At 38.0% G+C, this 25622-nt stretch overlaps 2 protein-coding genes across 4 annotated transcripts in view; one reads left to right on the forward strand and one right to left on the reverse strand.

Moving 5' to 3' along the window:
* The window catches only part of INPP5F (inositol polyphosphate-5-phosphatase F), a 38859-nt gene extending 30017 nt beyond the window's left edge, over positions 1-8842 (forward strand). The window contains exons 13-20 of one of the 2 annotated variants that reach the window (XM_084289813.1): positions 148-276; positions 1769-1886; positions 2392-2590; positions 3417-3488; positions 3583-3656; positions 4480-4608; positions 5327-5414; positions 6205-8842. In XM_084289813.1, coding sequence (XP_084145939.1) covers positions 148-276; positions 1769-1886; positions 2392-2590; positions 3417-3488; positions 3583-3656; positions 4480-4608; positions 5327-5414; positions 6205-7336 — 1941 coding nt within the window. In that variant the 3' untranslated portion in view covers positions 7337-8842. The remainder of the gene's footprint in view (positions 1-147; positions 277-1768; positions 1887-2391; positions 2591-3416; positions 3489-3582; positions 3657-4479; positions 4609-5326; positions 5415-6204) is intronic. The other variant, XM_084289814.1, reaches the window with a different exon arrangement.
* A 1766-nt stretch (positions 8843-10608) lies between these two features.
* MCMBP (minichromosome maintenance complex binding protein) lies at positions 10609-25622 on the reverse strand. 2 transcript variants are annotated; one of them, XM_084289934.1, is made up of 15 exons: positions 25542-25622; positions 23531-23671; positions 23159-23200; positions 22571-22672; positions 21073-21202; positions 19444-19595; positions 18898-18998; positions 16969-17138; positions 16232-16355; positions 14300-14417; positions 13578-13743; positions 12467-12600; positions 11723-11887; positions 11249-11337; positions 10609-10985 (listed from the first exon to the last, which is right to left on the reverse strand). In XM_084289934.1, exons 2-15 carry the CDS (start codon positions 23603-23605, stop codon positions 10859-10861), a joined length of 1695 nt encoding a protein of 564 aa, XP_084146060.1. In that variant the 5' UTR covers positions 23606-23671; positions 25542-25622; the 3' UTR covers positions 10609-10858. The 2 variants fall into 2 exon arrangements, with proteins under 2 accessions (XP_084146060.1, XP_084146061.1); XM_084289935.1 differs by lacking the exons at positions 22571-22672; positions 23159-23200; positions 23531-23671; positions 25542-25622 and adding an exon at positions 21415-21496 and having other exon boundaries at positions 21073-21191.

Below are 25622 nucleotides of genomic sequence, written 5' to 3' on the forward strand. Positions count from 1 at the left end.
AATCTGAGAAATGAGAACGTTGGGCTTCTTATTCAGACCATATAAAACTTAACATTGAAATATTTAAGTGTTCTTTTTTTAATCAAGCTCTGATACTGAGAATGGCTTTATCTGGAACTGTGTATTAATAAGTATGTCAAATTCCAGCTCAAAAAACTGGGTGTGATGCCACCAGAACAGCCTTTGCCGGTGAAATGCAACAGAATCTACCAGATAATCTGGGCAAACAATGGAGATGCCATAAGCAGGCAGTATGCTGGCACAGCAGCCTTGAAGGTAAGGGGTAAAGAGTTGTCTATTTTGATACTGAACAGTGAGTTGTTAAGAGTTCTACCTCCAGTGGAGAATTCTCTTATGCAAGAACAGCCAAATGTTCTGCTTGTTTTCATCTCGGGCACCTGTGTGGCCTTTCAGCAGAAGAACATTTTGTATCGTGCTTGGTGTGAAATGGGAAAGACTTGAGTGTCTGGGTGTCCTCTGTCACCGCTGGCTGTAGCATAATGTTATTCTGGTAGCTTCACATCCAGATTAAAAAAAAAAAAAAAAAAAAGCATAGCTGAGCTAAGTTTGTTTTATATCAAGCATTACCTCAGTGCTTACATTTAAATAGTCATAGAACATTTAAGCACAGTTTTTACAGTACTTCAAAATATTCTGAAGGAGTAATTATATTAATTAGAAGATACTAGAGATACTATTTTTTTTTTTTAATTAAAGGCTTTTCTTAATTAGTTGCAATATGGTCTATCTAACAAGATCAGAATCAGGCATGGAATTTCTTCCTGTCTACTCTTTGTGGCTTCTCATCTCTGGTGAAAAGCCATAGAATTTGAGCTACTTTGTGTGTTCTGGTGGGACAATTCCTGGTACCTGGCGCTAGAGAAAACCTATGCAGTGGAAATCCTTAAATCCCTTTTAAAAATTGTTTCCTGAACTTTGGTTTGTTTACTTGCTACATTAGTCTCTTTAAAATGATCAAAACCAGCCTGATGCTTTTATCTCATTACAAGTATTTGGCTAATTCTGGAGCACAGAACTCAATTTGTAAACTTAAATTTTCAGTTCTTCTGCTCAGAGATCTCTCTGCTCATTACTGAGGTTAATGTTTTAATTGCAACGTCTTTCAAATTAACTGAAATACACTTGAAATGTTCATAGTAATAGTTAGCATGGTTTTTAAAACTATTCTATGTCAATGTTCAGAGTGTCTCTGAAAGTAGTTGGAATCCTCTAATGGAGTGTGGCCACCAAAACTGCTTTTTACTCAAATTCTAGATCACAGAAGGCCTAGAAACTTCTGTTTCTGAGGCTATGTGGATTTGTATTGTCTTCCAGTTTGTTGTGCTTGTCTTGCTTTAGTAGTAGAAGCAAAAAAGATGCAAAGCCTTTTCAGTAAGCTCCAGTCTTATGTTGTTCCAATAGTGTTCTTCTTTGGTAAAGGACAAAGTTTTTTGAGGTATTTGAGAATCCCAAAGTGATGTCTTGAAAGTTCAGCTTTAATGTTATCCAAATTTATCCAAATCCTACTTTTCATTATGACTATGTGCATTCATGGTCTGTCTAAGATTCTCTGCTGAGTTAAATACTGTTTTTTTTTTTTTTTTTTTTTTGAAAAACATTTATTTTCAACCTGAATATGGAAATAGTTACTTGAACGCTATTTCTGAGTTGTCACCTATTCAGTTCGGAGTGTCAGAATGCCAAAGCTTTTTAGCTGAGACTGCTTCAAAGTTGTGTGTGTGCATGACTTGCATGTTCTGTGTAACAGGGTGACTTCACAAGAACTGGTGAAAGGAAGCTGGCGGGGGTAATGAAGGATGGAGTCAATTCTGCAAACAGATATTACCTGAATCGTTTCAGGGATGCTTATAGGCAAGCAGTCATAGGTAAGAATAAAACTTCAACTAAGCCAGATCACTGTACTTAAAAGTCTATTTAAAATTATCTTGGCTTTATCTTTGACTGCTTTTTCGAAGTGCTCTGGGTGTATTTAATGTTCGTTTCTGTGCAGTGGACACCATATGGCATAGACGTTTACCATTTGGAGATTAAACATCACTCACTGCATATAATTCCACTGAACTGTAAATCACTGTAGAATTTGTTCCTAACTTAATTTTAGCATTAATTGCCCTGTAACATCTCTTAAAGGTCAAGTTTATGCTGGAAAGGTTTCGTATTTGGAGATACTTGAAAAATAGTTAATCTTTCTGAATCAAATGCTGCCTGAAATTAAAAACTTAGTAGGTAAAACCTTGTCTTCTATCAATAAAAAATACAGCCCCACATTTTAAGAACTACTTAGAAGGAATTTACAAAGCATTTAACAGATTATTGTATATCACTGAACTGTTGGCAGCTTCTTACTGGTACCTTGTGTGTTTTATCTAGATTTGATGCAAGGTATCCCTGTAACGGAGGATCTGTACTCCATCTTCACAAAAGAGAAAGAGCATGAAGCCCTGCACAAGGAGAACCTGAGAAGCCACCAGGAATTGGTTAGCCAGCTGTTGCAGAGCTACATGAAACTGCTGCTACCAGATGATGAAAAATTCCATGGAGGATGGGCACTCATCGACTGTGACCCAAGGTTTGTTGAATAATCGTCCCTGATCAGCTGCTACTGTGACATATCTTAATTACTTCTGACATGTTAAATGATTTTGATAGCTGACACGTTAAACAGTAAATGGACAGCTCTATAGAATGACAGTCCTTGAAGAGATTGAGTCGTTGTAATTGTACAAGTAAAGGTCCTGTAAACACATGCTTCATCCCAAATGCCATAAAAATGGTGCGTGCTGGAGTTCTTGTGAGAAATCACCTGGTTATGCAGTTGATATTATCAAATTCTAGTAGGTATCATGAAGAACACTTTTAACTGCCCTTAGTTCTAAAAAGGGCTGTTTGATGAGCTGCTTTTTTTCCTATTACTGCTTTATAGAGAACATGTAACGTGACTTGCAAGTCATATTGGACCAGATTAAGGATCACACTAAATTCTTGTGTACTGAATGGGTAGTAGGAAAGCCTAGATGTCTCTTCATCAAAGTAGAGAACAAACTCTAATTTCATTGTCTCCTTATCAAGTTCAAAGTATTCTAATGTGTAATAGAAAAACAGCAGATCTTTTACAGGTGAAACTTTAGCATCTAAAATATCAGCACAGGATTCTATGGTAGCTATTCACAGCACAGACTCGTCTCCTGGATTGACTCTGAAATCTTTTCCCATTTCTCTGTTAATATTTTAATAGGTTGTGGGTTTTTTACTTTTGTATCTGCTGCTGACCTATTTGAGCTACCTCCAGGTTTAAGAATTAACTGTGAAAGTGAGTCCCCAAAATACACTGGAGATTCACTATGTCTGTGGAAGTAAAAACTTTCTCCCATGTATTTATTTATTTTTCTCCTTAGTCTCATTGATGCTACTCATAAAGATGTGGATGTTCTGCTGTTACTTTCGAACTCTGCCTACTACGTTGCCTAGTAAGTTTCCAATTTCTCTTTGTGTAGCTTCCTTTTACTAGCTTTGTTATAGATTAGTAAAAGTGTTAAACTCTGCTTCTTTTCTTTTTTCTAGTTATGACGATGAAATTGACAAAGTGAATCAGTACCAAAGGTTAAGCCTTGAAGCTTTGGAAAAAATAGAAATAGGTAAGAATCTAAGCATGTGTTTCTCGAATGTTCTTAACGATAGCTCTCCCAGTTATTCAAAGCATCCATCAGATACATTGGAACAGCAAACCTTACTTTGCCTCCTGTGTAATCCACCCTACTTAGAGTTGTGCTGTCTGATAAGATACCAGTTTAGGTCCTGTCTTCTGGTACTGCTTGAAATGTAAGCTTTGATCAATGGTAGGGCTCTTAAAAACAAAACAAACAAACAAAACCCAAAGCCTTTCACTATGTATGTGCAGTTCCCAGCAGTTAATTGGACAAGTCTGCCTCACTTGTGTATTGTGGATGTCCACACCACATCTTGACTCACAGACAGAAGTTGAAACAGCGAGGCCAAATACCATTAAAAAACAAACTCCCCTCACACACAATGTAATGATACATATTCCTTGCAGTGCACTGAAGAGTTGAAGTGCTTGATTTAAATCTCTATATCCGTATTGCTTCTACTTGGTAAAAACACAGTAACTTTCTTTTAATCTTCTCAGAAATGTTTCCTAGAACATGGGATGGAATAGATACAGAATTTTTCTTCTACCTGGAAGTATGACTTGTAATAAACAGTCAGGCTGGATTATAACACATACAAAGTCCAGTTGCTTTTTGAAAGTAATTGATAGCTTAGTTATTGTGGAAAGTTTCATTTTAAAATGCTTGTGCTATTCAAAAGAAAACATGAAGCTTAGCCTTTTCGGCATAAAGAAAAACTTGCTTAGACGTTTAGGTGTAATCTCTGCAATAGTTTAATTTTTTTCAGTGCTTAGTTCAAAAACATTTCTAACTTCCTGATTTTTCTCAGGTCCTGAGCCTACTCTCTTTGGCAAACCCAAGTTCTCCTGCATGAGGCTGCATTACAAATACAAGGAAACAAGTGGATATTTTCACACACTTAGAGCTGTGGTACGCAACCCAGAAGAAGATGGAAAAGGTTTGTTTCATGTTTAAGAGCTTTACATATGAAAGGGTATTCATTATACCCATATGTTTCTCTAGAAAACACTTCCATAGCTCTTAAAATAACTTATGAAGGAGGCAACTTGTAGTGTAACCAGCTTCTCTGCTAGCAGGAAGAAAATTGTATGTGGCTTCCTGTGCAAATGCTAAACTGTCTCTCTCTTAACATAAAGAAAAGTAAGCATCAGATGTGGTTTTAAAGCAATGCTTCCATCGAGAATGAACACAACTGGTTCTGAAGTAATGAAAATCTAGACATAAGGATAAAAGGCTTAAAACTATCTCCTAATGAGTAGAAGAAATTGATTTAGTTAATGAAATCAGAATCTAGAAATGTTCTTGTTTCTTGTTTAACTACATTAAATGAATGCTAATAGGGAAAAACATCACTCTTTACCTGGAGCATTGTTTTGTCAGCAAGAATCAGAATAAATATAATTGTGTTCCTTTGGCACACGTATCATGGCAGTGATTCACATACACCTAATATCTGGGCTTCAAGGAGAGTCTTTTCTTTCTTTTAAGCTTATTTGTAAGCTTTAAATCAGAGTTGCAACTTGGGCATGACTACTCTGGGGGGGGGGGGGCGGGGAATAATGTAATGAAGGTGAAAAGAATCTAACTTTAGATTTTGGAATGTGAGGTTTTAAGTTTTTTTTAAAGAGTCTGATGGGCTGGTAATTGGATTTCAGACACTCTGCAGTGCATTGCAGAAATGCTGCGAATCACAAAGCAAGCAATGGGGTTAGATGTGCCCATTATTGAGAAAAAGCTAGAGAGGTAAGTATTTAAATCATGCAAATCCTTGTTCCACTTTTGCTCTCTTCTCAGTGGCTTTCAGTACATGGTAACAGGTAAGTAGCTAGAAACCAAACTGTTTCTTTTAGTCACGTGCTAGGGCTTAATTTGTTCATACGCTGCTTTCAGTAGTCACTGTCTGCAGGTGCTTGCTTAGAAGTGCAAACAAGAATGTTATTTTGTACATTTATGTTTACATAGAATATACATTGTCAAATGTAAGTAATGTACTGCAAATCAGATCAATTTGACAGACTAATTGTGAATTAACTTCCTACCTGAACTTGGTATCTGCTTTATTAGTTCTGTAGGTAGGAAAGAAACTAATGATGGAATTACTTCCATGTTGATTCCAATGCAGACGAGTATTCAACAAGCCCAGATAACATTTCAGGTCTTGTTTGAAGAACATTCATAGAAGATGATGTGATGTTTAACTCTTATAAAAAGAACGTCTTGGTATCTGGATGCTGGGTACAGCATGAACAGAGTTAGGGTTATAAGTACACAGAACTCAGATCGAGTTTCATCCAAAACTAAAAACGTTTGCATAAGCTTGCTTTTCTCCTTGTTTGGCTGCTGTTCTGTGGCATGCTCTTTGTTTTTTTTTAAAAATTTGATTAGCTTATATGGGTACAATTATGTATGGGAAAGATAACCTTTACTAAAATTCCAATCTCTATTATGGAAATAGACTGGAAGATGGTGAATACTCGGGGTTTATAAATGAAAATGCCATGATTGTGCATTAGAAATTTATTTTTTCTTCCAGGAGGAGCAGTAAACCTCATGAAGACATCATTGGCATTCGGTCTCAGAACAGAGGATCCCTGGCCCAAGGGAAGAACTATTTACTGAGCAAGTTCTCATCTCTCAACCAAAAAGTGAAACAAACTAAATCCAATGTGAACATTAGCAATCTTCGGAAGTTAGGCAGCTTTACCAAGCCTGAAGTAAAAGTCAATTTTTTAAAACCAAATTTGAAAGTTAATCTTTGGAAATCAGATAGCAGCCTTGAAACTTTAGAGAACCCGGTGGCAGATGCTAAAGTTCATGCTGAATCTGATACAGAGATGTCAGATAATGATTCGTTCCACTCAGATGATTTCCTGACCAATTCTAAATCTGATGAGGACAACCAGCTAACTGACTCCCTGGAGAACATCGGGCAGACAGACTACGTGCTGCCTAGCTGCGGTATCATCGCATCAGCTCCTCGGCTGGGTAGTCGTTCCCAGTCTATAAGCAGCACTGACATGACCATCAGCATTCACGTTCCGTCCGAGGTCCATGTCACTCAGGCTGGCCAGTCGGACTGCGAGGACGTACCTGTACCTTCTGCTGACAATGCGGAGATGGAGTTTGCGAAGCCCATCGATGTGTACTGTCAGAGGTTTGTACACGACGCCCAGAACAAGGTGTCGGACAGCTCTGAGGCAGAGGCTTGCTCTCAAGAGCCGCATCCCATGATAAATAAAACCAGCAATAATACCTGTAAGAAAGCAGAAAGCAAGGCTGAAACCATCAGAGACGTTCCTTCCAGACCATCCAAGCTGGATGTCCAGTCTTCCGAGCCAAATCAGCTCTTAGCTGTTGAAGGGACTGACTTGACTAAATCTCATAGAAGCCCAGGGTCTGCATCTGGTATCCTTGAGACAGGACTTCACACGACTCCTTCCCCAGCTGACAGTAGCAGCAGCAGAGCTGTCTCTCCTTTTGCTAAAATTCGCAGTTCCATGGTCCAGGTTGCTAACATCACGCAAGCAGGATTGACTCAAGGGATTAATTTTGCCGTGGCAAAGGTTCAGAAGAGCCCTGCAGACCCAGAAGCTATAAATGAAGTCAAGCAAAGAGAACTGAAAGAAATGTTTACACAATGCCAGACGCGAATAATTCAAATTTAGTTGCTAATTTGTGTCCTAGTCGTCTGTTAATACAATACTTATTTTTTTTTTTAACATCAGAGCTCATTGTAGCATGAACTGCTACTGAATACTGGGATCAAAATATTTAGAAACTTGTTTACAGTAAGTGCGAGATGCAAATGAATTTGGTTGTGACCAAGCTTCAGAATTCCTTTAGGCAGCTGATACAAAAGAAGGGTAAATCATATTTGAACAGGTAGTTTAGACACTGGGTTTTAATAAGCATGCTGTTTATCTTAGATTTGTTGCACAGTTATTTTTTTGAGACTAATTTTGTAGCTCTCCTGACTTATGTAGAGAGTATTTGTACTAAAATGGTTATACTGCACTTCTGTGACCTTACTTTCCTTGCACTGCACCAGCAAAATAACCTCCTGGTAAATCACGTGTTATTTATTTTTGGAGTAGTATTTTTACTTGTTTCCATTCACGTTTTAGATGTAGCTTTCTATGAATTGTGCCTCCACAATGGGACCTAATGCTTTTTTTTTTTTTTTTTATATATTTAATTACATTAACCAGTAATTAAAACTTGCTGTCCTCTTCTTTCCACACTTCCTGGGACACTTTCAGTATAGATACTGTGTATTGGTACAATCGCAAATACAATCCTGCAGTGCAAATTTAGTTTGTAGATTCATTTTGAGGTAATGGGAAATGGAGCAAACTCCCTGTAATTGCTTCATCTGTATTAAAGCTGTTCTATTCCATTGTTTCCAATTCTGAACGGTGGCAACTTGCTCAGTTTTTTTGCCTTGTATAAAGCAAGATGAGCCAGATAGATGAGCCAGACCTTAGGCACTGGGTCCCTCTGTGCTCTGACTTCCTTAATATATGCTAACTGTCCAGATAGAGGAGTTCAAATATCTCTTAAAACAAGGCAAGCATACCATTTCATAAAGTCAGTGTTGACATCAGAGCATAGTTGTCATTATTTAATCAAAACCAAATTCATTACCAGCTCAAGCTTTGCATACTTGCAGGATAAGGCTAAACTTCCACTCGTGCTGGGAATTGGGTTAAGAAAGTACTCGTGTATGTGTCAAAAAATGAAATCTAAATTATTCTTTTCCAGAAATGCCTTGCAATGCCATTCTAGTGTAGGACACTGTCTAAAAGCTACTGTAAAGCAGGATCTTACTATGCTGTGGTTTGCAAATCCAACCTCCTTAACTCTAACCACTGTTATAGATCCAGTGCCTCTCTGTTCTAGTACATGTACTGTAGATAGGCTGCACGTGGTGTTTAAAGAAGCTAGTGTCATATGGGTAGGCTAGTACAGTGTCTTAGGACTTCTAGTTTATCTGAAATCATTATCATCTAATCCTGATGGTCTGAAACTTTTTGATTTATTTATTTGATTCAAGTGATGTGGGTTTGGTTTTTTTTTTTTTGAGTGTCTATATTTGTGGCTCTATTTAAAATTAAACTACTGCTGTATTTTAATGTGAACAATATATATATGAAATATTTTAATAAAAAAAATTAAAAAAAGAAAAAAAAGATGCTTTCTGGGATATGGTATCAAGACATGCTACTGAAGAATCCTGGGACTTTAAGTTTCAAGGGAGGGTGGGTTATTGTGACCCTTTACCTGACAAATGACTTAAGTCTTTATCCTTTTTCTCCTGGAACTGCAGTGCTAGAGTCCTCGCCTTAGGAGAGAAAAGGTCAGACAGTCCAAAAGGTGCACCTAAAACTGCCTAAGCCTTTGTACTGGCAAAGCGTCTGGGAGTGGGAGAAGAAATTTGCACAGTGGGAGTGCCTGGAAGGTATTTTGCTGTGATTCTGTTGGGCGAAAATTGGTCTGCATAAATATTTACATTGTGACTTCTGTGAGCTAAACCAGTCCCTTTACAAACTTGTGTGCTTGCAGTGTGTGCTGGTACTGCTTCTTAGCACAGGAGGACAGGGGTATTGGTATCTGTGATGTCAATCCTATACCTCCCACTGCTACCTTGAAAAAGGTGGCTTAGGGAGCAGTCTGGGGCTTGTCTGTGTGGAAACGAGCTCCTCATCTCCTATAGGGGATCATCAGCTTCTGAAAAGCAGATCGGCAGTAATCTGAAAATATTCTTTCAGTTTAAGCCTTGTCTAAATACTATAAATAACAGACAGTTTGAAATCATGTGCCAACACGTCAAACCATTCCCTGAGTGTCACTGGAAGAAAGCTTTCCAAAATCCTTCCTAGCCAGACTTGTATTCTTAAGACATTTTTCTGTAGTCATTCAGCTGATTGCTTAACATTGTGTTAATGTGGAACAAGTAAGACAAAACCAGGAATATTCATCTTTAGTACTCTATAAGCTGAGTGAGGTAAAAGGGCATCAAGCTCCACTTTGTTAAGAGTATTTTTGTATTGAGTCTTTTGCCAGTTAGGGGTGAATTCATGTCTCTCACACCTTCCTGCTTGAAAGTCTTGTATTTCAAGTAGATTTGATACTGAGGCTGAGGCAAGCAAGAGCATAACTGGAAGGGGCAAGCCTCTGGACTGGTTTTTACTTTTTAGCTTTTTTTCTTGTTCATAAAAGAAGTGAAGCACTATCTTGTCATCTTTAGAACTAATTAGCACTACTCTGATTCTTGCAGCCCTCTCCTGAGTTCCTCATGAGGACAGCCCTGCCCTATTATTACAGTCCTTCTGCAGTCTTTTCTGACTCTGTAGTGGAGCTGTATTTCACCCAAACCAGCCCTGTGTGAGACCAGTTCTGCAAGTCCCATTAGCACTGGGGCAGTGTGACCTGACACTCACTGCACACTGCAGTGTGAGTAGGCAGACCCTTCTTAATGTTTAGTTGGTATTATTCAAAGAATCAAAGTGGTGCGTTACTGGTAATAGAGATATTAGGATATTTCTTGCACTAGTACATGCGTATCACCCCTCTCCAGTTACATGTATACTTTAGAAGTTACACCAGAGTGCAGCTCAGGGGAATTTACAAGTTAGTCTTCTCTAAATATAGTAAAGAGATAGTTCCTAGTGGAATTTTAGATAAATTCTTTTCATCACACTATAATCATCATTATGCTGCTGCTCAGAGGGGAACAGCATCCCTTACTTAACAGGAAGAGCAGTATACAGCTTCAGATACCTGCAGTCAAAAGTTTCATCTATATAAGCTATTTAGCAGAAACCTCTGTTCCTCAAAATTAAGTAGTTCAAGAACTCCATCACGCTTATTTCAAAATAAAGCCTACCCCTGTTTGGGTTAAATTTTCCTACTTTTAAAGGAAATGAGTTTACACACATTCAGTATTAAAGTTTAATATCAAACAATTTGCTCATTGTTACCAATTCTCAATTACAAAACAGGCTCCAAAAAAATTTCATAAAATATGTTTAAGTGGCTGAACAGAGATAGTGTGTTCAGACTGCATGGGTAAATATCCATAACATTTTGGTATAAATTATCTACAAAAAAACTGGTATAAACAATATCCCGATTTAGTATGGGTTCCATGTAGGATTAGACAAATTCTCAGTGACATCCACAGAACATTAGAGTTCATTCCCATTAACACATTTCTGCTGCTGAAGTCTGGCTTTACGTAGTGCCTCCAGTTGTTTCGCCCTCAGCCACCTTTCTCTTGACAGCGTTGTCTGCCCCGCACTGAGAGATAGGAACCTAGGTGAACAGAAACAACAATTAAGAGCTTGTTCAAGCTGTCACACGTGATACAATACAAGGACAAAAACAGTTTTCCTTCATTAACCTAAGAACTAGAAAAGGCAACACTCTGCCTTCAAACACTCTGAATTAAGAATCTTTTTTTCTGTCACAGATTCCATCTTTCGTTTGCCAGCCAGCCTCACACAAATATCAAAGTACAGCCTTGGTTTGGTTCCAGCTCGCTGGGAAGCCTTCAGTTCAAGCAGGCTGCTACCCACCTTGCTACCAGCAGAGTTCTGTGCAGATCATCAGCTGTTATGCTCTCAGGGTCATTCTTGCGCATTTCTACGAAGTCTTCTTCTACTGCCTACAAACAACACAGCACGTAACTGAGTGGCAAAAAGAATCTTCAGTATCAGATAAGCCTTCAAGGAGCTAAACACCATAATTAGCCTTAAATTACAGGAGAAACATTGTCAGGAAGCCAGCTGGGGTAAAAATAGGCTAGCTCGTCTTTGAAAGTAATTATTCTGAAAATGAGTTTTACCAAGCAGGATGCATATAAAGTATATACTGAAATACAACTACACACCCTTGAATTCACATTCAGGGCAAGAAACTGCTTTTGATTTTTAAAGAAAGCTTCCAACAATCACTGCCAGGGAGAGCAATAGGCAAGTACAATACCATTCTCTTAAGGTGCTTTCTTTGCAAATAGACAATGGAGAAGATACTCGTGAAGTCTTCCATACCTTGGTCACTTCATCAGATATACTGTAGTCGAGCAGCCTCAGTAAACTGAGATAGATTCGAAATTTGTTCAACACAGAAGGGAGCACTGCTGTTAGGAGGCTGTTCATGTACTCCTCCATGTTTGGTGGAATTATCTGTGGTTGTAAGTGGACTTGGCAATCTGACTGAAAAATAAAATCACACATCATCCCTTTTCACATCGTGTTTTCCTATTCCAAGATTTATTTAACCTCTAAGGCAACAAAACTCACTATTTCCCAGAACTGAAGTAATTATTTTTAAATATTTAACAATTCCATCTGTGAAATCCACTGTGAAGTTCTTATTCAAGCAGGAACGGCTTTTCCTTGAAGGCAAGAGCAATTTCTCAGTTCATAAAAGCTAGAAAGCAAGCGGTCCGAGATTCGTAAGGTTGGGCTACGCAGTGCTGCTAGGGTCAGTGCCAGAGCTGTTGCTCTTTACTCATACACCTACGCCTGCAGAAGCTGCTGTACATGAAGGCTTTGAGAGTCATCTATCTGCAGACTTGACCCATTGGTGCAATATCCATTAGCAACTTCAGCCACTAGACAATGCCATCAGTATTTTGTTCCCAATCAAGAGGCATGGAAGGTGAATCTCTTACATCCACCACTGCTCACAAAACATTTCCCATCTTCCCTTGTCCCCGGAATGGTACACTCAGTGCTTTAAGTAGCTACCAACCCTAATGATTCCCCAAATTCAAGATGACCTCGCCATACCGGTAGGAGTGATCGGCCCTCTGAGGTGATCAGAACGTTAATATTGCAGGGGAATTCCATCTGGTGGTAACTGAAATCATAATCCACCTTCTGCCAAGTTATCAGATTACCCAATGCTTTCACATTATGTACACCTAGAAAAGCAAGAAAAAATTCTCTGAAAAATGGTCTCAAGCGTCAGACCTGATTCCCCCCCCCACACTGTTTTTAATGAACAAAAAATCTTGAAAAAATCTTGAAAAAAAGAAATTCTAGAAAAATTCTTGCAGACTTTTCTTAGGTGTGTCTGTGCCATCTTCCATATAGGCACAACCGTTTATTAAGATGGAAATCAATAGTTCTTTAAGTCTAAATTTGCTCTTGTTCTACAAAGCCAGATAACTACTTACACAGAAAAATTTTCCTCTCAGAAGACGACAAAACACTGTGACTTTTGTGACAGAATGCAAATGTGAATTAACAGTGTAAGGAAAAAAGCCTTGCTGGAGAGAGATCATTAGATTGGCCAGCAAGACTGGACAGTTGAAAAATATATCATCATGTCAAATTATTGCAGAAATGGCTTGTCTTAGGGGGAACCAAAACCATTAGGTGGAACTGAAACTATTCTAATCAGAGGTAGTTTGGACTAAGACTTATTCCAATGCGTGGCCTCTTCCATCAAGTATCAAATATGCTGTCCAGAGTACTCTACAATGCACCTACACTACACAGGGTGTTTCATTATCAGCCATTTGTGGTCTGGGACAGAGACTACTTCCCAATAAAGGGACTCTTGAGAAAAATAAGTGTAGGACTTTTCATTGAAGAGCTATTCATTTTGACTCAATACCAGCACCTCCAAGCAAAAACTTCCAGAAAGCAGAAACAGTTAGAAAAACAAAACAAAAAAACCCACAAGCCACAAAGCCAAACAAACCAGTAGAAAACGCTCTAAGTTGTCTGAAAAGGCAGCACACTACTTTGAACACCAAAAGAGGATATGGAAACCAAGAGTTCTGGAATAGAAAGTGATCACTGGGACACAATCAGCACTACTGTCAATGAAATGTATCAATCTTTGTTGTCTCCATACACTTTTTTTTAATTAGAAAAAACAAAAACACCCTACCTGTTGTGTCAAGCTGTCCTTGCTCAAGCTGAGTCTCATCCACTACAAGGGAAGTGTTGCTGGCAAGCTGCAGTACTCCGCTGACTAAGCGATTAGCTGTGTAGTCTTTGTGTGGGATAAATCGTGAATGGTTCATGTTTTCAATTGTCATTTGTAGGCGATAGGACTGTAACGGGAAAAGAAACTCATCAGTGCATTTCCCCTCCTCCAACGTCCCTAGTAAGTAGTTTTTCCTTTAGCATGAGCTGCAACTGTGAACCTCCACAGCAAGTAAAACAAAACTTGTTACCACGCCACAGAATACATTTTACCCTATCCATTTATACTAGATGCCTAAAAAACATTACTAAAGGAAAATAATTCTGTTAAGAACCAAAACCTAACACTTGTACTGCATGCCTAGAATAACCAAAAAAACCACCAATAAATTATTGACACAACATAATAATTATGGCCCCAAATCAAATTACTATGAACTTTCTGCAGAACAGTATCCACAAACTCAGGTACGAACAGTAATGACACAATAATTAAGCGTTCTATGCGTTTAGATAAATCAACCCAGAAAGGCAAAATGAAGCATCTCCTTTTTATCTGCCCTTTAGATGGCTATCAGGACCTTTGTTTAATGAGCTTGTCTTTAACTAAGTTTATTTGGTTGAACCAATTACCCCAAATTTATGACTAAAAGCATTACAAGACTATAACGCCGTTGTTCTTACTGCGGGAACGAGCTGCTGGATGATGCGGTATATGTGCTCTGTGAAGATGCTGTTCCTTGGACATCCACTCAAGTTGACTGTGAATTTTCCCAGAGGAAGCACATCTCGTCTTGCATAACTAAACCAAAAGCAGAGCAGGTTAGGCAAGCATCTGATTAACCCGGTGATCACAGATACCACTCAATTTGAGTGCTGCGTGCCACCTCTGATAGCTAGCAGGGTTTCAATGCTAATACATACATAGTAACAGTCCTGTTCTTCCTCCTTCTCCAGCATCCAAGGAGCTAAATTAGGCTGCACACTGCTTTGGCAGGCTTTGCAGCATTGCACAAAAGCAGTACATTTATAGAGCCTGAGATCCTGTGATATGTTCTCTTCTCCTTGTGTTCTGCTGTAAATACTCCTTCATCCTTTCTCTTTCTTACTACTCAATTTCCCTAATTATTATGCTCGTTCGTTTCCTTTACCTGCCCTCAGCTTTCCTCTCCTTCTTCTTACTGTATATCTTCTCCCCATTCTTGACAAATTTCAACTTTTTTTTTTTTTGTGATACAGCTAAGAGAGAAAGCACATTCTAGTCTAAGTGATAGAGCATTCACAGTCTAACCCAAGAGCACAAAGTGCATACATAAATAAAAGCACAGTGATACTGAAGTATGTGTATTTATATGGGAATTAGGGACCAGGGTTCTGGGCAGACTGTGCACAAAGCCAGCAGAAAGCCTTCCAGCTGGTAATTACACTGCTGTGGCATTACGATTGGATCTATGCTGATGCTGAGAAATACCTTGGAGGTTTTTACACGTCACTTGCAGGTATGACAAAGGTAAGATGCTGATTCCACTCACAGCTCTGAAATAACTTTTATTAAGCATCTGTGCTGTACTAGATTTTTCATACATTGGTTTGAAAACATTATAATACATCCTGAGTTGGAAGGGACCCACACAAGGACTCATCTGCCTGCGAGTTTCATAAAGGACCATCCCAAAAAAAAACCACAAAAAACAACCAACAAAACAAAACAAAAAACAAAACAAAACAAAAACAAACAAAAAAACACCACCAAAAAATAAAAGTCAGACCTTATGTCTGAGAGCATTGTCTAAACACTTCCTCTAGTGGTCATTCACTCCGTAGCAAAACGGGATTTTTGAAAACCACAGAACAAGTGGTTTGTATACAAATTACATTTAAAAAAATTGGAATCCATTCTGAATAAAGTCTAAAATTAAAACCTAGCAAATAATCTATTCAAAACAGATTGCCTGAAGTTTCACACCTGAAATTTTCATGAGTCAAAGGATGGTGCTCTTTCATCCAGTGACAGTTTAAACCAACACAAAAGAACTTTAAGCAAATTCATTTTAATCAGCAATGAAGGTGGATCAAAATGTATGCACACTGAGCTGCAGCATCAGCTCAGGTAGCAAATTTCTACCGCTTGCTAAATATGAGTCACTTGAACTTATCATTAAATGCCTACGTTAATTAAACACAGTCCCAGACTGCACCTTTCAGTATCTTCTACTACGTAAACAATAACCATTGAAGTTGGTAAATAAAGATAACAAATGCTGTCTTTGAGAAGCCAGTCGCATGTCCTACTCTACAAAAAGTTAAAGACAAAAAGATTTCACCCTACCTCTGCTTAAGCTTGCTTATTTTGGAGATTTTGTCCAACTATCAAAGCAATGCTGAATGGATATATCACCATGAAACTGGCCTTCTTACAAAACTTTTGGTATTCTCAGTCAACAAAATACATTTACTGCATCTATTACAACAGGACAACTTTAGGTGGATAAGGTACTGCTGGAATAGTATTTAAACTATTTCTGCCACTCATTGGCAGAATGGTGAAGAATCCCCCAAAAGGAAATGTCTTAAAAGATGAAGATATAAATTCTCAGCAAACACCAGAACACTTACACTGTGGAGATGAGATGCAATATAAGGTACTCGGCGGCCAAACTGTCTCCCAAGAACGCATGTGTGAGGAACCCAAGCAGCTCTGCTCTCACTGGTGACAGCTCAGACATGAAGTTAGAAACAACTGTTAAAAGAGCAGAAGACAAAAAATATCAGAAAACGTGCCCCTTTCCTCTACGTAAAAGCTTACTTTGTTACAGCTAGATGAAGACAAATAGTTACTCCAAAGCAGTCTAGGAAAAACAAACAGTCATTCGTTTTCCCACTGAGTATTACTGGCTTTGGGTAGCAGTCACACAGGCCACAAAGAGCAGCAGTTAGTTAAGAACAGAATTGCCTTTTTATCATCACAATATCATAATTCTTTACCCTGTATGTTTCTCATTTTCATGCTTATGCTACATTGGAAATCTGGTTTTCCAGCAATTCACTACTCCATTTGAAAGTAATGTAAGCAATCTTACAGCTGAAAAACTTGAAGTCTTTGGGCTTTATCCAGAACAATTTTCATTTAAGTCACATTTATTTCAGAAAAAGCAGCACATAAGCATTGCATTAACACAGGCATTTGCACCTTGCCCAGTTCTGTAGTATTGAATGACTCCTCGTTTAGAAAGATTTAAACACAAATCTTTGCTCAGAGGTGCATGAATCACTGGCAAGAAGTAGTTGTTCATATGTACTAGCAAAGTGCACGTTTACATCTACAATGAATGAAGTCAAATTCAGATACTCACAGGTTTTACTCTCCTCTTCATTAAGGCACGCAGGCAGCAATGGATTAATGTGTTGTAATTTTTGTGCCAAAATCACGTGGATTCTGGGGACTAAGGAGGCTGGAGGACTGTGTACTCTCTGCTCTTCTGCTGTGTCCATGCACTCCATAGGATCGAGGGTTGAGTTATCCCTAGGAAAGGGCACAGCACAACTGAACTTCAAAACATTCCATGCAAACTTCTCCACCTGACCATGTGCAGCTGAGACCATGCCACAAACACAGCGCGTCTGCGTTCCCAACATCTGCTCCCAATGCCTGGCAACTGCTCCTGTACTCAAACCACAAGAACTGTCATCTTTATGATTTTTATAAGCACCATAAATACTGAACCACAATTACATAACCAACAATACAGAACCACCAGACCATGCTTGATCAAAGAAGTAGGATCCTATGATTTTCATAAAGTAACAGATTCTTATTTTTAATAGGAAAAAAAAATTCCAAACCAACCAAACCAAAACGAAGTGAACAACCAAACCAAACCCAACAACAGACCACGCTTATTATTTGCTGCACCACTTAATAAGATGCAGCTTAACATGAAATGTTACTTAATGTAACATCCAGCAAGCACTGGATAAGGGCTCCACAGCAACTTCTCAATAAATAACATACCAATCTATTACATTTGTCTGTGTATGCCCTTGTGGGATTTTCATATTCTACCTGGGTTCCAGAAATTGACAACGAAATCTTCTGGACAGTCACGTAACAGCTACATCACTGGCTGAGTAAAAAAAAATCCCAATATACCTAACTCAAACTTGCAGGTATTACCTCTCTATTTAAAAGTTCAGATATACAAGCTTTGGCCTTCCTGATGATGCCTTAAAAAAAATCCCTACCAGGTCACCTTTGGATCATAGTTTCTACATATCAGATTACAGTGAAGTTTAGTATAAATTTGATAAACTTTAACTGGTCTTTAAAGCTGAAAGGCTTCATGGCTTCAATGCTTCTTCAGCAGTTCACTGACTGACTGTCATCTCTTTCTACTAAAGGAAACTTCTTTGTTTAGCATCTTCACATTAGAAAACATTACTAAACACTGCCACTTTGTCTATTTGCGATAGAATGACATGCAGGAAAAAATAAATAAATCTATGACACCAACTGAGCTGTCAATCCAGGATTAGCTTTCTGTCAGAAAGATGATAACCAAAAGCAGCTGACCAGGCCGAGTTCCTTTTAAGAAGCTGGCACTATAAAGGACACACTGCACTCCTGATATTGTACTTATCAAAAAGATAAAAGTTACCAACACGAATTACTTATTTGAAGCTCAAGGCATTAGTAGTACCTGTGTTAGGCAGGTTGTTAATATTATTTTAGTAATCGATTTCTTGCATCTCTCTGGGTTATATGGTATTTTGTCAAGTAAGTAATCACAGAACAGCAGGTGAAACCAGAAGTTTCTACCAGCAGTATAATATGATGGTACAACTTTAATTAATGAAAAATTCATCCCGATTCACACTCATTTCGGTCACTTTCACTATCTATGAATACATTTTTGTTTGTTTTTAATATTTTACTGAACTGTTTACGGTAACAACTTTCAGGGAATTACAAATTTTAAAAGCATATTTTTATCATTTTAAAGCGCTGTTTCCTATTCATTTGATCACTGAATGTTAAATAGGCATGAAAGCTCACGGTACATTTAGCTACAGAAGCAATTCCTCTTTACAGACTGTACAACACCCTATAAAACAAAACGCATCATGTATTCCAGAGTATGGATGTACCTATTTTTGTATGCTATTTTTTTTTTTAATGTATTTACACTCTTTACTGCCTGAATTAAAGGGATAACCAAAACTATTTTGCCCATTAAAATTAAAAACATCCTGCATTTCAGAATCACACGCCAGCTAAGCCTTACCTTTCTTCATTGTTTACTATGCTCAGCACTGGATCCACAGACAGAATGCCATACACCTCCAGAACGTCATTGACTTTGTAGCTATCCCAGCTCTCATATACCTGCCACAGAGAGAGAAGTTTTGTGCTGGAGGTTTCACAGTCAATACAGCATGCTAAAGAATTAAACACTATTTCAAGTACAATACAAAGTGTCTAATTTTTTTTTTTTTTCTTGTTTCATCACTTTTTCTTTAAGAGGGCAGGTCCTAAAAGCAAAGATCCAAAAGCCAGCATCAGCTCCATACTTGAGCATCTGGTAACACTTTCTTCCTGCCCCTCATCAAGAGCATTGAGAGCAGAGAAGATCCAATGAACGCTGTTGAATGATTTCAGCAATTTAAAGAGAGCAGTAGCGAAGAGAAATAATGTAATTATTTGTAGAAACAAGATTTTTGGACTTGAAAGACAACAGTGCCTATAAGCTAAAGGCTACTCGCACTTTAACTTCAGATTGTCTGCTTCACTGGGGCCACAGTCATACTCATCATCTTTCTGTTCGTTTTACCTTTACGAGACATGCTGGTCCTTTCTCTCCTGGCAATGGAAAATTTAAGTCAAGAGGAGGGGAGCAGTTGGGAGAAATGAGATGATGGCCCACAGAAGCTTCCGTTTCTAATCTCTTTGGCTCCCCAGATCCATGGATATCACCACCACTGCCTGAAAAACAGAGGGTTCATGGGCTCTTTAAACAGAAATGCAAAATGAACAACTTCCTACAGCAAACAACATTGCATTCAACTAATTTAACAAAAAGCCAGAGGGAAAATACACTTTTAAAAAGCAGTATAGTACAGAGAATATTCTGCCTCAAAACAGAGAGGTTTCACCTATTTTACCAAGATAAGCAGGAGTGTGTGTACAGATCTGTGTCTCTTAGTAATGAGTAAAGTCTTCATAAAATGTGACCAAACAACCTGATTTTCAAAATGTAATGCCTGAACTGCATCAATTCAATTATTTTAAAGTTTGTAGGACTGCACAGGCAGTATCTTTCTGCATCTCGAGTCTAACTAGATATTTTTAAAGGTGACAGTACACATCAACAGAACAGATTACATTAAGAATCTCATTAGATGTTCAGCAGTAACAAAGCTACAAAAATCTAAGCTGCAATTCATCAGTCCAAATATGAAGACAAAACAGTCTAAACTATCTAATAAAACATTTGCAAACCAGTACAAATACAAAAATAAAACCCTAAAATTCAGTAAACAAGCCACATGGACATAAAACACCAAATAAAAGCAATAGCCTCTGCATTTTTATTCTTTTAATTGGGCTGATAATTTTAAACCATTTTCTCTTCAGAAGAAGAGAAGAACATTTTTCTGTTTAAAGGACAGCTCACCCAAGTCTTTAAAAAAAAAAAAAAGAAAAAGAAAAGACCAGCACGGGTTTGGATTTTGTTTAAGTGGCATCTCCACAGAAAAGCACTGAAACAAATAGCTCACAAACAGATCACAAAATGAGTAGGCATTGCATATCATCCTAACTCAGTTTTGGCAATACCATCTTCTTCAAAGGTTTCTTCTAGCTTTCCTTAAGATGCTACAAAGAATCTGATATTTATCTGGTTCCCTTACAAATTTAGATTCGTAGATCTTGCACAAGCTAAAAAAGGGAAGCCTGTAGGAGACATATTTAGAAGCAATATCTTTGTTTGTATCAAAGAATCATCTAATCAAGATGCAGTTTGGCCTCAGTTTACGCAGCAACATCCACACACAGTAAGACAGAAGAAATTGCAATTTTCTCCAGATTATCTTTAAATCTCCTTGTTGAAAATTAAATAAGAACTCCTAAATTTCAGCCTGCTGCCATAAATCCCTTAACGTGCTGTCATTTAGGAAATGTAATACACAAGTGGTGCTGAACAAAATGTTTATTTTAGGAATTGTGTTACTAACTCTAGGAAGTGATACCAACAAGTCATACAATATCCAAGCACAACACCATAGGCTCACCCAACACTACTCAGTCCACTGATGACTTCAACAGAACCACCAAAATAGTTATCAAGTTTCCAGTAACACTACTAGTTCAAACAACTGAAAACATTTCCATTTCTAAAAATGGAATTCCTGCAAATTCTGCTAGAATACCCTAACATCCAGTTGTCAATTCTGAGTATTACCTATATGTTGCTCTTTCTGCTTCGATGGGTGCAGTTCCATATCCTCATCTTCCTCGTAGCTCCTCTTGTGGCGACTTGGTGTGTAGGATGTTGAAGGACTAACTCGCGCTTGGCTTGCACTGATATAGGCGTAAAATTGAGGATTAAGGACAACACCACACTCAGTTGAGAAAATCCAGGCAAAATAAGCTTTGGCAACAAAATGTGAATATGCGATTTTGAACAAGATATTAAAATAATGATGTAAACCTTACATATCTGAAGAGACGTCATCAATGTAAAGCAACCTGCTTTAGAACCATACAGCAATCATAGGCTTTGTTGAAAATGGACACAACCTACCCCCAACAAGTCCTTTTCCACTACCAGTCTCTAAAAAAAGCGTTGTCTTCAGGCCCAGAGAACACGCTGGCAGTCAGAAACAACTCAATCTCAACAAGTTCCTCTCTTCTGCAGCTCAACTCCACAGAACAGACTTTGTAAGAAGAGTTGCTAGCTGATACAAGTATGTAAACATTTTCTGTGTGTTTATTTTCAACGTAATCACAGAAATTGTAAGGTACCATTGCTGGCATATCTATAAATTAATTTTGATAAAGTTTATACACTTTTTTTTTAGCATGATGAGCAAACATTGAAATGATGCTCAGTATTTTCATAATAGTCAAGGTCATTTTTAAATCCCCATAGCTGCAGAACTTTGATATAAGCATTCCTCAAAAACTAACTCTTGCCAATCATTTGGTTACAAAGAAAATGTTACTTCAATTTTAAAGTTGTGTTGGCAGTCTGTGCCAATGGCAAGTAGTTTTCTTAAATTCTGAACTCAAAACAGGAAATATCAAATCATATTATGTTTACCAAAATCCACCTTCTTACAAAATGCAAAATATTTCAAGGTTTCTAGCCATCACCCACTCCCTCAGAGAAGAGGATATAAGCTCCCAGAAGCTTTTAAAAGCATCCTGTAACCACTCCTCTCAGGTAATTCAACTCCCTTTTATTACAAAAAACTAAACCATGATTCGTGTCTCCCCAAGCCATTTCCTGTACTCATCGCTAAAGTGACATACCGTTGAATCATTAAAAGCAGTATTTAAAATTTTTCAAGAATTATTGTCAACCATGCTCAGCTACAGGTACTCATATGAGACTCTAAATTAGGATGCTCACACAGAAATTATAAAATACCCACGGAATGCCCATGGCTCAACTGAAGCTTCCCGTTTTCTAAACATGCAAATACAGATTAAGAGAAATAGTCAAGATTCCCCCAAGCACAGATGAAAACCTAGTCTAAATCTCTTGCAAATCAAAAAGAAATGCTCCTAATTCTTCCGTAAAACCAATTCTCCTTTTATCTTCTATATCTACGCATGCCTAAAAAAAAAAAAAAAAAAAAAAAAGAAACTTCAAATAATTTGTTTCCTTAAATCTAATGAATTAGCTGATGGTCACTGTTTGTATAACACAGCACTAGCGCAGACAAAAAGGATATTTCTTTCACCCATGCTGATTCCCCAGGCACTGGAACGCAGTAGAACGTCTGTCTCTCCAAGGTGACTGTTTGCGAGGAGTTCAGATCAATTTCCTGCTGAGGCTACAACACCAACAGAAATGATGATACTAAAAATCTGATCAGAGTGTTTTTTGTTTTTAAAACTAATTCCATAGGTACAGTTACTGAGCCAGAACTTTTAACAAACACGCGCTATTACATTTGCATGAAATAGGGAACCTAAACAGTCTGCATCTACAATGTTTTGATCCTAACAGCACTGTACTACCAAAAGTTGGTTGTTTTCCACAGCAGAAATTTTCAAGATTTGTTGTGCTTTCTCCCTGATCCCACCCAAGCAAAATGAATTTTAAATGCAAGAGAAATAGCTGGAAGACTGCTAAGTTTCAAATGTGTATTAGCAGTTAGGAATACTCTGCTGTCCAAAACTTAGATTAATTTTGTGTTTTTAAGAACAGCATTTCCAAGAATCCACTGATAAGCACCAAATAAGTTACACTGCATTTAAAAACTGCATCTTCCCGTCCAATATTTCATCTCAAAATTCATATAACTTGTGTAACTTACCCCACATTCCGCCACATCTCTGTATTTACCAAAATGCAAAACCTGTCAAGAAGGAGAAAAGACAATGCAATCGTTCCCTTTCTGACAGCACCCTGCGTATGAATTATTTATAGCAAAATTATTGCAGTCTTAAGTTCTTCAAAGACACACTGCTGAAGCTTTCATTTTTTTAAGCTAATTTTTATTCCCCAAATTCCCCAACAGAATTATAAGCAGTGATGTATCACTGATACCATTTGAGCTCCACAAACAGAATTACTATCAGACAGTGCCGAGGCTCCATACATTTAACTCAGAAACTAGAGAAATATGAAGACTAGAACAGAAAAATGCTAAGCATTTCCTGAAATAATAAATTGGTTTTTCACTTACACGTGCGTTTGTGTTTGGGTCAACTGTTTCGTATACTCCCATATAAAACTCAGGATCAAACATATCTTGAACCATGCAGCGAAATTTCACTAAACTGTTGGGCTTCAGGTAATGTACGGGAACATCATTCAGCGATGGAACCTATAAAAGAGAGCTTGCTCTAAACAACTGGCTTACTAAGAAGTGCCTTGAAGTACACCAAAACCATCACAAAAGCTGTCACCAACTTATTTTTATCTGGTACATCCTACTGCTCCTTTCCTTGGCTAAAACTTTTATCTGTTGCTGTTGATAGGATTAATTGCCTCTGACAATTCCGTGCCTTATCAGGTAGCACACACTGTATTTTTTGGGTACTTTCCCCCCACTTCTAGTGCCATAATCCAAGCAGTAACAAAGCGCCATGTATCTCAACATTGGGAGTTCCCGCAATAGCTGTTAAAGGTAATAATTAGTATTATCATACACTAACAGTTCCCAAACTCTTCTAGTTCCAAAGCTAGAATCACAGAATGGTTTGGGTTGGAAGGGACCTTGAAGACCACCCAGTTCCAACCCCTGGCATGTGCAGGGACACCTCCCACTGCCCAGGTTGCCCAAAGCCCCATCCAGCCTGGCTTCGGGTGCTTGTAGGGATGGGGCAGCCACAGCTTCTCTGGGCACCAGTCTCATCCCTTTTTCAATCCCAACACTACACTGTTAACAAATGCATTTTGGTTCACTGAAAGCATACGTGAACTCTACAACAAATTTTTAAACTAACTCTTCAACTGGGAGCAATAAATTGGATTTTATTTACTTATTTTAATCTAATTTAACAGCACTTTTACAACATATTATGTACTGGAGCAATTGTACACACAATTTCTATAACAAAAGGCCACAGAAAACCTGTATTTCAATTTCCAAATCCCTCACAGTGGGCAACTCTTTTTCACATATGTTAACATGTCAATGGAAAAAAAAAAAACAAAAAACAAGAAAAAACAGCACACACATATGTAGTATATCTTGAAATTATGGGACTTGTTATAAGAATAGTTTTCACATTTTAAGGGTATATTTTTTATTGCAAAAGCACACCTAATATTAAAGCAGCAAAAAACAGAAGTGGCCCTATAAGAAATAGCAGTTTAAGAAACAAGACTGTGCTCCCTCATAAGCAACTAAGAGAGCTTCCTTATGCTGCAAGTTTAACACAAATTTGCCATTTATACTTTGATGTAAACTGTCTTTGAAATTTAAATACAGAATACTTTCACTGACAGAGGAAGAAAAATAATTTTCACTTGTTTTTTTTAGCCCTAGGTAGAACAGATTTGACACAAGACTTTCTAACCCACTTTATGGTGTTCCAGGATGCCGTTTTTGCCAGCCTTTGGGAAAAAAAAAAAGAAGTCACTAGCACAACCCAAGTATGGATGCTTTATTTTTAAACCTAAAGCACAGCTTCCCTGCTGAACTTCCAGAACTGACCCAGCCTAATACAGCACGGTTTTAGCAGAGTATTTTTTCCTCAAATGTGAGAGTCTAAGCACGTAGTTCTTCAACCCACACGAAGTTTCCAGCATGGCAATAAAGGGTCATGTGAGAAGGGGTTTATGAACAGCAGCTCAGAAACTCGTGGTGTACAAACACTTACTGCAGACTAACAGGGTGGCCTGAAGGCTTTCAGAAGTGACAGAATTTGTCAGCTCCTGCCATCTACTGGATGATGCTACAAACAGGCAGCATTTAGCAGTTATGGCCCAGGGCAAAACAGTACACTAAAGTCAAGTGGATTGGCTTCCACAGTTTCAATTAGAATTTTACATCTTTGTTTTACATAGGTCATTTACATTTCAGTTGCTTTAATCTGTATCACAAAGGCCTAAAATCTAGAAATACACTTCTGAGAAGGAAGAGCTTCTAAAGAACAGATCACCGCAATAATTAAGAGGTAAAAAGAATGCTGTTCCTAAGTTCCAGGTTAAGATCCTAACTCCAGAAGAATGACAGAAGAGATCCTTACCCAGTTAGTAGCATTATTTTCTTTTAATTTCTCTTTGAAATAGTCAGTCACCTTCTTTTCCCAATCAGAATTTGGAAGATT

Source organism: Netta rufina, assembly GCF_964035555.1.
Source record: "Netta rufina genome assembly, chromosome: 7".
Lineage (NCBI taxonomy): Eukaryota > Metazoa > Chordata > Aves > Anseriformes > Anatidae > Netta > Netta rufina.

Bases quoted from the DNA above. Each gene is read 5' to 3' on its own strand.
- MCMBP (XM_084289934.1), bottom strand. From the start codon at position 23,605: ATGGTTCAAGATATGTTTGATCCTGAGTTTTATATGGGAGTATACGAA. The intron at 22,673-23,158 runs GTAAGTTACACA...TTGGTGTTGTAG, and splicing joins GAGATGTGGCGGAATGTGGG to CCTCAGCAGGAAATTGATCT. The intron at 11,888-12,466 runs GTATGGCGAGGT...TTTATTTTTCAG, and splicing joins AGGGCCGATCACTCCTACCG to TCAGATTGCCAAGTCCACTT.